The sequence below is a fragment of the Muntiacus reevesi genome, chromosome X, assembly GCF_963930625.1.
Source record: "Muntiacus reevesi chromosome X, mMunRee1.1, whole genome shotgun sequence".
Lineage (NCBI taxonomy): Eukaryota > Metazoa > Chordata > Mammalia > Artiodactyla > Cervidae > Muntiacus > Muntiacus reevesi.
Window position 1 is genome coordinate 8,123,611 of NC_089271.1, and position 16,157 is coordinate 8,139,767.

The 16,157-nt window shown below is 46.1% G+C and overlaps 1 protein-coding gene across 4 annotated transcripts in view; it reads left to right on the forward strand.

Moving 5' to 3' along the window:
- WWC3 (WWC family member 3) overlaps positions 1-16,157 on the forward strand; it is a 109,433-nt gene that overhangs the window by 29,749 nt on the left and 63,527 nt on the right. For 2 of the 4 annotated variants that reach the window (XM_065915149.1, XM_065915151.1), the window contains exons 2-4: positions 10,554-10,663; positions 14,354-14,557; positions 15,516-15,575. In XM_065915149.1, coding sequence (XP_065771221.1) covers positions 10,554-10,663; positions 14,354-14,557; positions 15,516-15,575 — 374 coding nt within the window. The remainder of the gene's footprint in view (positions 1-10,553; positions 10,664-14,353; positions 14,558-15,515; positions 15,576-16,157) is intronic. The other 2 variants (XM_065915150.1, XM_065915152.1) reach the window with 1 other exon arrangement.

A 16,157-nucleotide genomic window follows, 5' to 3' on the forward strand; every position in this document is an offset into this window, starting at 1 on the left:
AGTGGCCAGCCGGCCTGGTTGGGCGCCCAGGGAGGAGGAGTCATTGGGGTCCATCAGGAGTGGGCTAGGTTCTAAGGGCGGGTTCGGGTGGGCACCGGGGGCTTGGAGGGCAGCAGCTGTGGTGGATTGGAAGGCCCCTAACTGACTCTGGGTCTCCCAATGAGGGCCCTCCAGCCCACAGTGGCTCTCTGTTGTTAGCACTGTGCATCCAGGATGCGGTTGCTCGCCTTTCCTGGCGCTCTGGTAAACAGACTCTAAGCACCTGTCCCTCCTGGCCCCGAAGAGGAAGCCATGTATCCACCATGCAGCAACCCTCTCCCTTGCATCCAGTCTCTGCAATCTCAGGTCTGCACACCTGCTCATGAGCATATTCTGTGGACGCAGAGATGTGGGAGAACAGCTCTTGTGCAGTGTGGATGTATACTGGGCAGCAGGCTGCCTTCGCCATCAATTGAGTTGTGTCTGACTCACCCTGTGTGTGTAGCCGAACACCTAGTGGGTGCGCTCTGGAACTCTGTGGGGGCAGATCAGGGCCAGAGGAGGTGCCAGTCTTGCCCAGAAGAAACAAATGCTCTGGGAGATGCTGTGTGAGCAGATAGCTACGTTCTACTTAGAGTTTTAGGAAATGTCCCGGGAGGAGAGAGGAAGTGCTGAGGCTGGCGCAAGAAAGGATGGCTTTACTTCCTGCTGCGGTGGGCTGGGGCTGGACAGGAGGAAAGTGAAAGTGAAAGTCACTCAGTCATGTCCGACTCTTTGATACCAGGCTCCTCTGTCCATTGGATTCTCCAGGCAGGAATACTGGAGTGATTGCCATGCCCTCCTCCAGGGGATCTTCCCCACCCAGGAATCGAACCTGCATCTCTTGCATTGCAGGTGGATTCTTTACCGTCTGATCCACCAGGGAAGACCCTGGGCAGGAGGGATCTGCGCCAAATCTTGGAAGATGCAACTGGATTGAGCAGGAAGAGGGCAGGAGGGATGCATGGGAAAGAGAGAGAGTGCTCCAAGTTTGAGAAAAGCTATTCGAGCAGAGCTCGCTAGGCAGGCGGATGGACAGACCGGGCTGGGGGTGTGGGGGCAGTGGGTGTTGAGGGAAGGGAAGCAGTTCCCTGCCAGAGTTTTTATGCTCTTAGGAGCCTGGCTCTTTCCAGATCCCCACCAGAGGCTTGTGGAAGACAATCTCTTGCTCACCCCTCCATTCTGGCACCTCAGTCCCAGGATTTTAAACTATGTTGTTCCACTCATACAGTATTATACTGCCACAAGAGAATAAGGATCACATTCCCCCAGTTTTTAGAGGAAAAAATAGCATGGAAGGAAAATGTACATTTATGCAGTATGTAATAAGTGCCCCAAATCTTGGTATTGGTTATAGCCTTTCAGCTCCATCACCCCATAATAAAGATGAGAAAACTGAGGCACAGCCAAACAGTCATTTGCCCAGGCTTGTCCTCACTAGTAAGTGCTTAAAAATATAATTGCCTCGGTTGGACTTTTTTCTCCCATGACGTCTTTACAAGTTGTGGCAATGTCCATCCATTGTCAGTGTGATTTAACAGAACATACACTGTGAAGGACCTTACACTTACTTAGTCACCAGTTCATGGTCTTTTTCAGGTGTTGTGACTTCTGTTCACCAGTGTGTGAACCTGTGTGATTACAAAGTGGTAAGTGCTGTCAGTAACAGAAATATGGACAGTGATCCTGCTTACCTTTTCCCTCTCCAGGCTCCATGGCAGGAGAAGGATAAGGCATCCAACCCTCTCCCAATAATGTCTGTACTTGGCTAATATGCTCTGAATCACTAAGGATGCTCACATAACCAAATAAGGTTAAATGTTCAGACTTCTTGCAGGTTCTGAGTATTTCTCTTCTTTTTTCAGATCTCCAGATGTGTTAGTTAGCTGGTTGTTCTAACAAACAACTCAAAGCCTCAGTTGCTTAACAGAATAGAGGTTTGTTGCTCATGTCAATTTAATGTGGCCTATTGGGGTGAAGAGGCTCTCCAGACTCTTTGATCCACCCAGACTTCTTCCATGGCTTGGTTCTCTCAACTTCTCAGGTTTTGCTGTTGTCTTACTTCACCCATGCTGCTATTACAGAATATCGCAGTCTGGTTTGCTTGTAACCAACAGACATGTTTTTCTCACAGTTTGAGAGGCTGGAGATCAAAGATCAAGGCTCCAACATGGTCAGGTTCTGGTAAGAGCCTTCTCCGTAGTTTAGAGTCAGCAACTCCTCACTGTGTCCTCACAAGGTGGGAGTGTTATGGAGCTCTCTAGGGTTTTCTATAAGGGCACTAATCCTATTCCCAAGGGCTGCACCCTCATGACCCAAAGACTTCCCTCAGGTCGCACCTCCTAATGCCATCATGTTGGGTATTTCAACATACGAATTTTGGGGGACACGTATTCAGACTGTAGCAGTCATTCTCTGCTGGGTTGTTTGTTTCTGGCTGACAGGCAGAAGATGTGAGAGGGCATGGAGGGTCCTGCCAGGAACTTATGGAACAAGCCTGGAAGGGGTGTACATTACCTTTGCCTGCAACTCATTGGCTAGAGCCTAGTCACGGGGCTTCACTCAGCTACACGGAGGCTGGAGAATGTGATCTTTCTGTGAGCCCAAGAGGAAGATGAAGCGGAAGTTTGGTGGAAATGTTTGTCTTGTTCCTACTCAATTGCTTTGGGTAACAAAAGTGGACTTAAAGGAGGGTAGCCTTTAAATATTGGCTCACCTGACCAAGTAGAACTGTTTTATTGTGACTAATGAAAGTTGCATTTGCCATGATTCTCAGTGGGGTTCTATGACCCAATTGATACCCATGCTGGGATTTCAATAACAGTGACTTTTGAACTTGAGTGAGTTGACTGCGGTCAGGTTCCACCTCTTTTCAGGCTAGCCAGCCCATTTCTCCACGGCAAAAAGCTATTCCCTTCCATTCACGATGCCACCTGGCTATGCATGCAGAGCTTCAGGAAGACGAATGCATCCCTAAATGATGTTTGGTCCCTCAGAATGACACTTAGACAACTCTCAGTGAGATGTACCTGGTTGAGGCATCCAAGATAGTGGGAACACTTGTTGCCACTGAAGCAGTGAGTCTGCTGGTGGGCTTTTGTTTTTTACATCAAAGATGGTGGAGACTGGAGGTCTCCTGCAGTTGCAGTCTTGTGCTACTGGGGTAAAAGGTTTTACCTGCATGTGATTCTCTGTGATCATTTGTCTTGTGGATTCACTGCTATTCATGAAACCCGTGTCTCCTCTTCCCCTAAGTTTTGTTTGAGGAGCTGTTTGCTCTTCAGATTAGCCTGGGAATCTGCCTGTGAACTGTAAGTGTTAGTTTTTTTGTTTGAATCAATGAAAAGACAGATAATATGTAATTTTTAAAAAATTCTTAAGCAGACAATCATTTAACAAGGAAATCACAGATGTAATTCAAGAACAATTCTAATTAAGACTCATCACTAAAATTGGGTCACTCACTGAAATGTCAATTGTAGTGCTTAGTCTGAGTTCCAAGTATGATTACTCTTTACCCTAAATTCTAGAATTAAGACTAGATACAGTTGCCAAATCAAGTATATGTGTATTCTAAATAATAAATGTGATTTTTTGAGTGGCTTCTTAGGGCTAGTGTGGCAGGCTTGTGGTACATTTATTGCTGTTCTAGACTTGACAAAGCAATGAGCTTTTCAACTTTTTTGGGGATGACCCCCATCTCAGGGAATCAGCTGACAGCTCTGGACTGTGGTCATCAATGTTTTTGTGTAATTTCCGTGAGTTCAGGGAGGTGCTCAGTGAGAACCCTGCTCTCAGGGTGTCAGTGTTACACCATTGAAGTTGGAGAAGCGCTACCACAGCAAAAAGGTAAATAATCCAAGTAAATACCTGTAAAATCCAAGTAAAAAATGCAAATCCAATTACTACCAAGTAAATAATCACAAACAGCCTGGTCTGGGTGAGCTCTGAAACTTGTTGTGAGCCAGGTATATCAGAAAAGGAGAAGGCAATGGCACCCCACTCCAGTACTCTTGCCTGGAAAATTCTATGGACGGAGGAGCCTGGTGGGCTGCAGTCCATGGGGTTCTTGAGAGTTGGACACAACTGAGCGACTTCACCTTCAATTTTCACTTTCATGCATTGGAGAAGGTGGCAACCCACTCCAGTGTTCTTGCCTGGAGAATCCCCGGGACGGAGAAGCCTGGTGGACTGCCATCTATGGGGTTGCTAAGAGTCGGACACGACTGAGAAACTTCACTTCACATATCCGAAAAGGTAAATTTCTTGAGGATTGGTTTGGAATGAAATGGAGATGAATAGTATCCTCTCTGAACTGCATATTAAAAAAAAAAAAAAGCCTGAATGGAAAATATACAGATTATCTTGTACTTCCCTGGTTGTATAGTGGATGAGAGTCTGCCTGCCAATGCAGGGGACACAGGTTCAATCCCTGGTCCAGGAAGATCCCATGCACTGCAACTACTCAGCCTATGCTCTAGAGCCCAGGAACCACAGTAAGAGGAGCTGCTACAATGAGAAGCTCATGCACTGCAACTAGAGAATAGCCCATGCTCACCACAACTAGAAAGAGACCTAGCACAACAACAACAAAACATTATTTTGTTCCAGGAGACTGGATAGTATAGCACAGATCCTGTAGGGTTACCCTGGCCTCCTTTTGATAAAGAAAATGTGTTCAGAATCAGTGTTTACACATAGACACAGAGAACAGAGTACTGGTTACCAGATGGGGAGGGAGTGGGGGAAGGACTAAATTCAAAGATGTCAACTGGATGGTGACCGATGGAAACTAAAGCTTTGGTGGTGAGCGTGCTGGAGTATATACAGAAGTCACAATATAATGTACATAGGAAAGGTATTTAATGTTTTAAGCCAGTGTTGTCGTTTAGTCATGTCCAACTCTTTTGTGAACCTGTAGCCCGCTAGGTTCCACTGCCCATAGAATTTTCTCCAGGCAAGAATACTGCAGTGGGTTGCCGTTTCCTCCTCCAGGGGATCATCTCGACCCAGGGATCTAACCTGGGTCTGCTGCATTGGTAGGCAGATTCTTTGCTGCTGAGCCACCTGGTTACCTCAGTTTTTTGAAAAGTCACCATTAGGAAGGTTGTATGTCATCCAGATGAATTCATTTGCCTTCATGGACTGAAAAAGAATCAATGATTATACTTTGCTCGCTTCTCCCTGCTCTCACCTTCTGCTGCTCACTTTTATTTTCCTGCAATTTGAGGTAGTTGATGTCAGATATTCCAGCCCCCTGAGCCCCACTGGGAGGGAAGAATGCATGGTTTCTGAGTCACTGGGCCACGGGCTCCAGCTCTGCTCGCTGTCATGCTGCAGTCTCATGGTGGCTATGCTTGGCAGAATAATGACCTCTTCAGGTGTCCACGTCCTACTCCCAGGGACCTATGAATATGTTGACTTCCATGGCAAGACGGACTTTGCATATGTGACTAAATAAAGGATCTTGGAATTGGGGGGGGGGGAGTGAAGAAAGCTGAGTGCCGAAAAATTGATGCTTTTGAACTGTGGTGTTGGAGAAGACTCCTGAGAGTCCCTTGGACTGCAAGGAAATCCAACCAGTCCATCCTAAAGGAGATCAGTCCTGGGTGTTCATTGGAAGGACTGATGCTGAAGCTGAAACTCCAATACCTCGGCCACCTCATGCGAAGAGTTAACTCATTGGATAAGACCCTGATTCTGGGAGGGATTGGGGGCAGGAGGAGAAGGGGACGACAGAGAATGAGTTGGCTGGATGGCATCACCGACTCGATGGACATGAGTTTGAGTAAACTCCGGGAGTTGGGGATGGACAGGGAGGCCTGGCATGCTGCGATTCATGGGGTCGCAAAGAGTCGGATATGACTGAGCGACTGAACTGAACTGAACTGAACTGATCCTTGATGATTTGGCTGGATGCATGTAATCTCAAGGGGCTTTATGATTAGAATAGGGAGAAGCAGAGGGAAGGCATCCTGTGAAAGACCTACTGGCCGTGGCTGGCTTTCAAGATGCTGGAAGCCACCACAGATGCCAGCAGTCTCAAAGCTGGAAAACAAGAGAGAACGGCTTCTCCCTAGGGCCTCCAGAGAATACAGTCTATGGACGCCTTGGTTTTAGTTCAGTAAAATCAATCTGGGCTTCCAGTCTCCGGTGCTGAAAGATAACACATGTTGTTTAACATCACCTGCTTTGTGGCAGTTGGTCACAACAACATAAGGAAACTAGTACAGTCTGAAGCAAGTCTATTGGAGGTGGAGGGAGAGGCAGGAGGTGGAGTGGATGGAGCTGGTATCTGTGCTGTAACTCAGGAGGCTACAACCAGCCAGCAGGACCCCATGAGATTCATCAGATCACCTCCATTTTAAAGATTAGGAAACTGAAGCAGGCCCAGGGAGAGAAGGAATGGTTTATCCAAGGTTTCTCGGCAGTTTCTCTGGGAACTGGTAGTGGCTGAGATGGCCCAGTGCCATTTCTTTTTTGTTGTTGATATTTTATTTGTGGCCATGCTGGGTCTTTGTTGCTCCACGGGTTTTTTTCTCTAGTTGTGGTGCACAATCTCACTTTGGTGGATTCTCTTTTTGCAGTTCACAGTCTCAGTAGTTGTGGAGCAGGGGCTTAGTTGTTCTGTGGCGTGTGGGATCTTCCCAGACCAGGGATTGAACCCGTGTCTCCTGCATTGGCAGGCAGATTCTTTACCACTAAGCCACGAGGGAAACCCCCAACGCCACTTCTTAAAGAGCCCTACAGGATGCAGCAGGCAAAAGGGAACAAAAAGAAGCCCATGTCTGCGTCCTGCAGATTCTCCCCCCTTCTTGTGGATCAACTCTGGTAAGAACGACCAACAAAATGTATTCATTTCCTCTGCCGAGGCCAACAAGAGCTGTTTGAGAAGTGGGGAATCTACCGTGGGAAGATCTATGCAGGGAAGTCAGCGACTCCGGGTCAGTGTTGCTCAGATAGGAGGAGACTGGGGAGAAATGACCACATGGGGGCTTCACCTTGGGGAATGCTGAGTGCCCAGCCCCTCAGTTCATCATCCAACTCCTCCACATTCTGAAAATGCTGGGGCACTTATGCTGTGCGCCATACCTGCTTGTTCCTTGATAGTGAAGCATGCTTGTGCCGTCCAGGTTTGTCCTGAGCCCTTGAACAAATGTATTCAAGAGATCCCTGCAGGGTGATGAGAAAGGATTTCTTATTCCACTGCTAGGAGCGTGTACTGACATTAAAGCAGTTTGGCAGTGTGCATCAAGGGTTTGCTATAAGCTCACATCCATTATTTACAAGAAAGAACAGAACATTGGAATATGCCTAAACTGATGACTTGAGGTTCCTGGTAAAACAGTTATGGTTCACTGCATGTGGCAGAAGATTCTCACATGATAGAAAGTGATGGTGACAGAGACTTAAAGGACATGAGGAAAGATATAAATGAAAAAAAAATGAGCGTGTGAAATTGTATCTAGTGTGATGTCAGCTGTGGAGAAATGTAGGAAAATAAGCTAAACCATCAATCCAGGACTTCTGGATCATAGGTGCTTTTATTTCCTATGCTTTTATATTTTACTTTCTGAATATGTTACTTTGGATTTACGATAAAGAGAAAAGAGCTTCATATCCTTTAACCCTGTAAGTTTATTTCTGGAATCTTTCAAAGAAAATAATTGTAAATACAGTTTGCAAGCTGTATGCACAGAGATGTTCCCATCATCATAGTTTTTTAAATGGAGATATAATTCATGTATACCATAGAAGTCTCCCTTTAAAACATACCATTCACTAGTTCTTAGTGTAATTACCCCCTAAAGAAAGCCTAACCTCTTAGCAGTCACTCCCCATTCCCACTTTATCTCTAACCCCTGAAATCACTGATCTACCCTCTGTCTCTGTGAATTTGCATGTTCTGGACATTTCTCGTAGATGAATGCATACAGCATGTAGCCTCTGTGTCTGGCTTCTGTCACCCAGCACAGTAACTTCAAAGTTCATCCATATTGTAATGTTTGCCAGTACTTCATTCTTTTTTTATGACTGAATCACATTCCATCCATAGACCACATTTTATTTGTCCATTTATCAGTTGATGGCCCTTAGTTGTTTTCACCTTTTGGCTATGGTGAATAATGCTGCTGTGGACATTCTTTTGGGTGGATATATATTTTTGTTTCTCTTAGGTATACACATAGGTATAGGATTTCTGGCTTACATGGAAACTTTGACTATTTGAGAAATTGTTGTACTTGAGAAATTGTTGAAGTGTTGAACTCATGAATATTTACACTAGTGGAAATTAGGAAATATCTATTAGGAAATAATGTATCTACTGATTGTAGGAGAGTGCTTGTGTTGTGTGCTTAGTTGCTCAGTCATGTCCGACTCTTTGCAACCCCATGGACTGTAGCCCACCAGGCTCCTCTGTCCATGGGATTTTCCAGGCAAGAATACTGGAGTGATTTGCCATGCCCTCCTCCAGGGGATCTTCCCGACCCAGGGATCTAACCCATGTCCCTTGTGTCTCCTGCATTGACAGGTGGATTCTTTACTGTAAAATATATTAATCTTCCTTCCCTTAATGAACAAAATGTTTGTAAAAATGCAACGTACTTATTCTTAGGTCAGGTGTTGGGGGTCAAAGGCAATTGAGACAGGGTCATTGTTCTCTGAATCTGCTGTTTGGATTTATCCATCTATTTATCAGGATGACACATCCTCCAGGGGCTTCCCTGATGGCTCAGCAGGCGAAGAATCCGCCTGCAGTGCTGGAGACACAGGAGACACGGATTCGATCCCGGGGTCAGGAAGATCCCCAGAGGAGGAAATGGCAACCCACTCCAATATTCTGGCCTGGAGAATTCCATGGACAGAGGAGCCTGGTGGGCTACAATCCATGGGGGTCACAAAGAGTCAGATACAACTTAGTGACTCAACAACAACAGCAACACAAAATAAATGAGCTGGGTTCAGCAGCACTGGAAGAGCAGGCTTCCCATCTATGTTTGTTGACTAAATGAGGTCATATATATAAAAGATGCTTTGAATGCTCCTGTGCTTGGCCATTTTCTCTAGGCTTATGCGTGAATCTAGAATAGCAGAGATGTGCTCAGAACTCAGTTTGTCTTCAGGTGGCACTTTGTTGCGGTTTGGTCCCATTCAGGACTTGAGTCATGCACAACACCCTGCCATTACTTGTTTGACTTGGAACCATGCCACCACTATCCCATTCCCTACCTGTAAAGGAACTGTGCTGTGGACATCGGTGTTTGGGGCCGGGACAGAGGGTATGCAGTAGGCTTATCTTGTGATGTTGTAGGGTTTTGAACGCATCATATGTAAGAGGATTTCCAAGGGTATGTTTTACTTTCTATATGTATATTTCTGTTTTGATATTGACTGCTAACTTCTTAAAACCATATGTTTAAAATGAAGATGAGACCAATCAGTGTTGTTCTGATGGTGTTGATCAGTTTGTAAAAGCTGCTGAGAGAGACAGAACTTTGTTGTCAAACCAGTTTGGGGAAATAACATATTCAAAATTCATACTGGTCTTGTGGGGTTTGGCAGTGGTTGTGGTGTCTCAGTTTTCTGGGGCGAGAGACTGAAACAGAGATGTGGGAAGATTGAGTTAGTGAAATTTAGGTTATCAGATTCTCATGCATACCAGTCACTGTGCATTTTTAGAGGCGACTGAATAGATAGCTGCCCTGACTCAGGGCAATTTTAGGGGTGGCCTGTTTTATACCACAGCTGTCCTGTCAGTCTCTGTGATCATGGGGTGTAGGGGAGGGGGAGGTTCTACTTATCTGGAAAACCTTTCCTTTATCTCTCTGTGTCAAGCCAAGCTTTCCTGGATCAGATTGACTTCAAGGAGAAACGTCTGTAGACAATATACTTTTGTTGTTTTTCTCCAGAAAACAAAGAGGATCCTTTGCAGTTTCTGACTCCTACTGAGTAAAGAATCCAGGCAGTATTTAGTAGGCATCTCCTTGTATCGTTACCATGCTTGTTTGGCTTTTTGCCTTTGGTGGGTGGTAAACATTTAACTCCTTCGCTTATGCCCGGTGGGGGTGGGGGTGTAGATGAAACTTACAAATACATTTTAAATACATTGACACTGTAATGTACAGAAACCGAAAGTTGAGACCGGGGAACATTTGTCAGAGAATGAGAACAAAACATAGGTGCTCTCGTGTTGTGGCAGAGCCACATTCCATTGTCATCAACTCATTAAGCATACAGCTTCAAAGATGCTTGTTTTACCTGTTTTGTAACTGTCAATATCTGTTTTCACTGGTATTTAAAGTTGTGTTGTGGGATAGTCATGCTTTTAACCATGAGTATACTGATACTGTTACTGATGATTATTTAGGCAAAGTCAGTAAGTTACTTTTCCAACCAAATAGTTGGAACGAAAGCAGTCAATTTGTTAAGATGATACAGAATTTTGTATTAAAACCAAATTCTAGGGTCAGCTCAGCAAACTTAGGTGAAATTGACCTCACTTTCACATTTGCTTTCATAATTTTATTTTGCAGGATAACAAAGCCATTGACCTTTGCCGACTGTGTTGGGGATGAACTTCCTTTAGGATGGGAAACTGTATATGATAAACAAATTGGAATTTATTACATGGACCACATAAATAGTAAGTAGAATGTCACGCTTGAGTTGTTATATATGGTTGAGTTTTCATGTCGATCTCACAGATGCTAGGAACTCTTTTTGTAGAGTGAAGCAATTGTTATTCTCCAACACAGCATTAAACTGGATTTTATAAATGTCGTCTGAAGTGTTCGTTAGCTAAGTTGTTCAAAAATTGAAGTGATTGTACGTTGGCTTGTATATTGCCCAGGATTGCATGGAATATGTTGAATGCAGAGTTTGAATACCTAGTAGAAGGAATAAATTTTATAAATTTCCCAGGCAGTCTGATAATAGAAACCTCTAACCAAATGAGGAGAGTATTTCTTACAGAGTGGAATTTACAAGTTCTTGAAACAATAAATGCCCAAATGATTATCTGAACTTCATTTTGTCTTATCCCTTTGATTTTTAGCTGTAATGTGCCAAACCTTTTGGAGCTTTGTGAAGGGAGAAAATGATGTAAGGACCTCAGCTAAAATCACAGGTCCTGGACCATGCCAGCCTTCTCTGTAGAATTGGTGGGAGCAGTGGTTCTCATCTGGGGCTGGTGTTACCTCCCAGGGACACTTGGTGGTGTCTGGGGGCATTTTCAGATACTCAGTCTGCAGTGATTTGGCCCTTACCCAATGCCTGAGCAGAGGGCTGAGTGTGGCCCCAGCCTTGCCGCCCTCCGCAGTGGTTAACCCACGGGCAGGAGGGCTTCTTAGGTGGATCCACTGCTGACAGGATGGACGTGGTGCTTAGCAAGGCTGCACCCAGGGGCCACCCTTCCCTGGCCTGGCTGCCGAGCACCTCAGGGCTGCATGCAGCTGGAGTTTCTGGCTATCTGAGCCACCTTCCCCTCAGGTCAGGGCTTCGCTGTCTCCGGGCCTCGGTGGCGTTACTGAACGGCACAGGCATCGGCCTTACACGACTTTTCTGGAAAGCCTGCTGAGGCCCAGGACCACCTTGTGCTGGCTTGTCTCTCGTAAACCCTGCTTCTCCTCCTGCTGTGTCCCCTTCTTTGCTGTGAGTGTGCCTTGCTCGCCTGCTCACTGAGTCACAGCAAGTTTTACAAAGCAGCCCTCCGTACTGGCCACTCAGGAAAGTGAGACCCAGGATCCACTGTCAAGGATTTGATATGACACACTAGACATGGCCACGAACCTGGAAACCATGTAATCACCAAGGACTCTCTTCTAACCACCTTGAGTGTAATGGGGGTGACCCAGCACCATGGAGGATGTGGCTAAAGACGTCAGCTCCAGGGTCATGCCACCTCTTCTCTCTGAAACCTTCAGTGAACCCAACTTTTTTTTCTTCCCTGGGGACAAGAAAGATTTTTATTGTGATAATGGGCCAAAGACCCCATTCCAGAAAACTTGCTCCTGAGAATCAAGCTCTCTTTTTTTCTTTAGATTTTTTTATTAATTTAATTTTTTTTTTTTTTTTTTTTTACTGTGATGGGTCTTCATTGTGGATGTGAGCTTTCTCTAGTTGCAGTGAGCAGGGGCTACTCTCTAGTCATAGTGCTCGGGCTTCTCATTGCAGTGGCTTCTCTTGTGAAACACAGTCTCTAGGCACACGGGCTTCAGTAGTTGTAGCGTGTGGACTCAGTAGCTGTGACGCACAGGCTTAATTACTGTGCAGTGTGTAGAATCTGCCCAGACCAGGGATTGAACCCATGTCCGTTGCATTGCAGGGAGAACTCTTAGCCACTGGACCACCAAGGAAGCTCCCTTGGGATCTTAACTCTTGCTAGCACAAATGTAAGGGGAAAGCTCTTTAAAGACAGAGAACCTGAGGAGTCACATGTTAAGTTGGAACTGTGCAGATTGACAGTGCAGTGAGGGACCAGAGGGACCCTGATCTGGTCACCTTCAGGGTTCCCAAGATCCTTGGGGGCCCTTGACAGAGTGCAAATGATGCCTGTCGACCTTGGTGAGTCTGATGCCTACATCATTGTCAGAGACATCTGGGCACTTAAAACAGCTGTGACCTCCCCCTGCCCCCCACCCAGATCCACTGAATCTGAACTCCAGGGCTAGGTCAGGACCCTGATTTTTGTTATTTTTTGTTAATTCTCCATGGGAGCTTTTAAGACCCAGAGAGGCTTTCCAGGAGGGGACCTGGGATAGCAGTGTGAAAGAGGATAGGGGATGTTGCTCGAAGGAGATTTCAAAAGAAACTTACTTTAAACATCCTAGTGAGTGCTCCTGTGTATGTGTGTGGGGGGGTGGGGGTGGGGGAAGAGATGACATAGAATTTACATTTGTAACCATTTTGAGGTGACATGCACAGACCATAAGGTTCACCATTGAAAAGTGTACAGTTCAATGGCATTGGGTGCATGGAGTGTTGTCCAGCTATCACGTCTAATTCCAGAACATTCATCATGCCCTGGTAAGACCTTCTGCTTTAAAAGAGGCTCACATGGTGTAGAATCAGAAGCAGAGTTGGGAAGGTGACTGTGGCGAGCACTCAGAGGATGGCTTTTGGTGGGATGAGACAGGCAGGTGTTTTGGGAGAGAGAGTGTGAGAATCTGATTGAACTAAAGGGAGATGGAGGGACGTCCTGGCATCAGTCACTATATATACAGGGGCAGGAATGGTGAGTTCTGGAGGGCCCATGAAATAGTCTGCGTGAGGGATGAGGGGCAGGCATCCTCTGAAGATAAGTTCCTGGTTAGCTCAGTGGGTCAATGAAGATGAAGCCACTCATTCCAAGGGGGCAGACGGAGAAGCAGACACTTGTCAGTGTGGCTTCCTTTGGATTGCTGTGGTTTGGGTAGCGAAAGGGTGCTGTGTGAGACTGAATTGTTTTGGACAAGTGACTCAGAAGTCCTTTGTGTCCGTCCATGTGGTGATGCCTCTTGGAGGCAGGAGGAAAGAAAAGACGGGCACTCAGGAGAGAGGTTGGAGCCAGAGGTAGGCATGAGCCCTTTGAGGAGCTGGTTGAATGACAGCCGGAGCGGCAAGTGGGGAATTTATAGGAAATTCACGAAAGATGCAGAAAGTTCTGGTCTGGCATGGGAGGTAGGAGAAGGGGAGTGAGCCAGTCCCCGGGACAGCAGAGGCAACAGCAGCCCACGTTGAAAAAGGCAGGGAAAGGTTGTATGTGTCTCTTAGTTTGAGAGTGATGGTCTCCTTTGGGTTCCTGTCCACCAACATTTACTTATAGATAGCTAGTGGGAAGCTGCTGTATGATGCAGGGAGCTCAAACCAGGGCTCTGTGCCAACCTAGAGGACTGGGATGGGGTGGGAGGTGGGAGGGAGGCTCAAGAGGGAGGGAGACATGTGCACTCATGGCTGATTTACATTGTATGGCAGAAACCAATACAGCATTGTAAACCAATTATCCTCCAATTAAAAATAAATTAAAGGGGCACTCTTTCTGCTCCCTTCTGATACCTGTGTGAGAAGCTTTCTCTATGTCTTTTATACTTTAATAAAACTTTTTAAAAATTAATTTAAAAAAATTGTCTGGTATCGTCTTCCCCTACGCATCTACAGAGCTTTCTTCTTGACCCAGGCATGGCTGTGTTGATAGGAGGTGACCCACACTCTGGGAGGGTTCATCATACAGATGCTTCCATGATGTACATCATGGTCAGTCATTAACTTTTGTATTGATTAGTCACATAACTACACGATTTTTCAGCCTAAAGATGGGACTCGGAAGACCCTCATATTCTTCCCCTTTCCATTTCAGAGCTGACCCAGATTGAGGATCCCAGAGAGCAGTGGAGGCGGGAGCAGGAACGGATGCTAAAGGAGTATTTAATTGTAGCCCAGGAGGCTCTCAATGCCAAGAAAGAAATCTACCAGATTAAGCAGCAGCGCTTCGAGCTGGCCCAGGAGGAGTACCAGCAGCTGCACAAGATGTGTGAGGACGACAGCCGCTCGTACACCAGCTGTGAGTTGAGCATCCCCCTCCAGGAGCACGTGGGGCTTCCAGAGCTGGGTCTCTGCAGACCCCAGTCTCTGCAGACCCCGGGCGCAAGTCAAGCAAGACAGCTGAGTAAAGTGTCTGATCGCCTACTGTTAGGTAGTCAGCCTCCCATGCCGGCATCCGATGGTCACTCCCTACCACTCCATCAGCAAGTGTTTATCAGGTGCCCACTCATCATGGTGGAGCTGAGATAGGAGAGGCTCCTGCCCTCCTGGAGTTTCCATGTAGAGAGGGAGGGCAGGGAGAAAGCAAGGAAGCACAGTTTTAGGTAGTGACACGAAACCGCCTCCCGACTCACATTTGTCAGCATGGAAAAGGGCTTACCCGGAGATCCCTGCTCATCTGGGGTGATCCTGGGGAATTCCTTACAATGGTTTTATTGCTCAGGAGCCTCCACTTATGTCAGGCCCCTGTCTCTTTATAGCATCCTTTCTTGCACAAGACACTGAAGGTAGAGAAACTCAGTATAACGCGGGGAAAGTGGGGAACTCTGCCCAAGTAAGATGGATGCACATTGATGTTTTCCAAAGGGAACCCCTCTGAGTTTCAGAGCCTGCTGAGCATGGGCTCCTGTTATTAGGACTCAGGAGATGCACAGGAACAGGAGGAATCACTCAGAAGCCAAAGCCTCTGGTTCCTGACCCACTCAGTCACTGCCTGAGCCAGTCCATTCTCGACAGAGTTGTCACACTTAACTGCGCACCGAAGGTGTGCGTGGCTGTGACTCGCCCGGTGACAGTGAGCTTGGGGATACTGTATGAAGTTGGTACTGCTAGATTTTATCTTATAAAAACCTAAATCTGATTGAGACTTAGAGGGACTTCGCTGTGACATGAGTGCCATGTTGCCAGGCGTGTAGCTCTGGAGACACAGCTTTGAACGTTAAAGACATGCTCAAAGCTTTATTTATCCTGTGTTGCAGGTCAGAATGGAGTTGAGGCGAGGGGGCCAGACATCTTTTTTACTGCAACTGCTGTCGAAGGTGAATAAGCCATACGAGCTGTGGAGAAGAGAGCGGTGAGGGTGGAGTTTGCCCCCTGTAGCAGGAATTTAGGTAGCTGTGTTTCTATGTACCATGAAAGATTGCAGGCTCAGGTATGATGGTGTGTAGTTTCCAGGCTGCTTCATCTCTTGCCCTTCAGCTCTTGGTATGTACGAGGTTTTTTCTTGTTTGTTTGTTTGTTTTACTGTCCATCAGAATGTGATGTGTCAGCTCCATGCTAGCTTTTAGGAAAAGCTGGTTTCTTCGTAATTTTATTTGTCATGTCTTTCTTTGATTTTGGTATCAGGATAATAATTGACCTCCTAGAATGAACTGGGATATGTTTCCTCTTCCCCCAATTTTTGAAAAGTTTGTGTGGGATTGGTATTGATACTTAATTCATTGGCAGGCAAATTCTTTACCACTGAACCACCTGGGAAGCCCAGTGTTGATACTTTCTTAACCGTTTGATAGAATTCACCAGAAAAGCCATCTGGTTCTTTGTAGGAATGTTTGTAACTATAAATTCAGTACCTTTAATAGACATGGGCCTGTTCAGGTTTTCCCTCTTTCTTCTTGAGT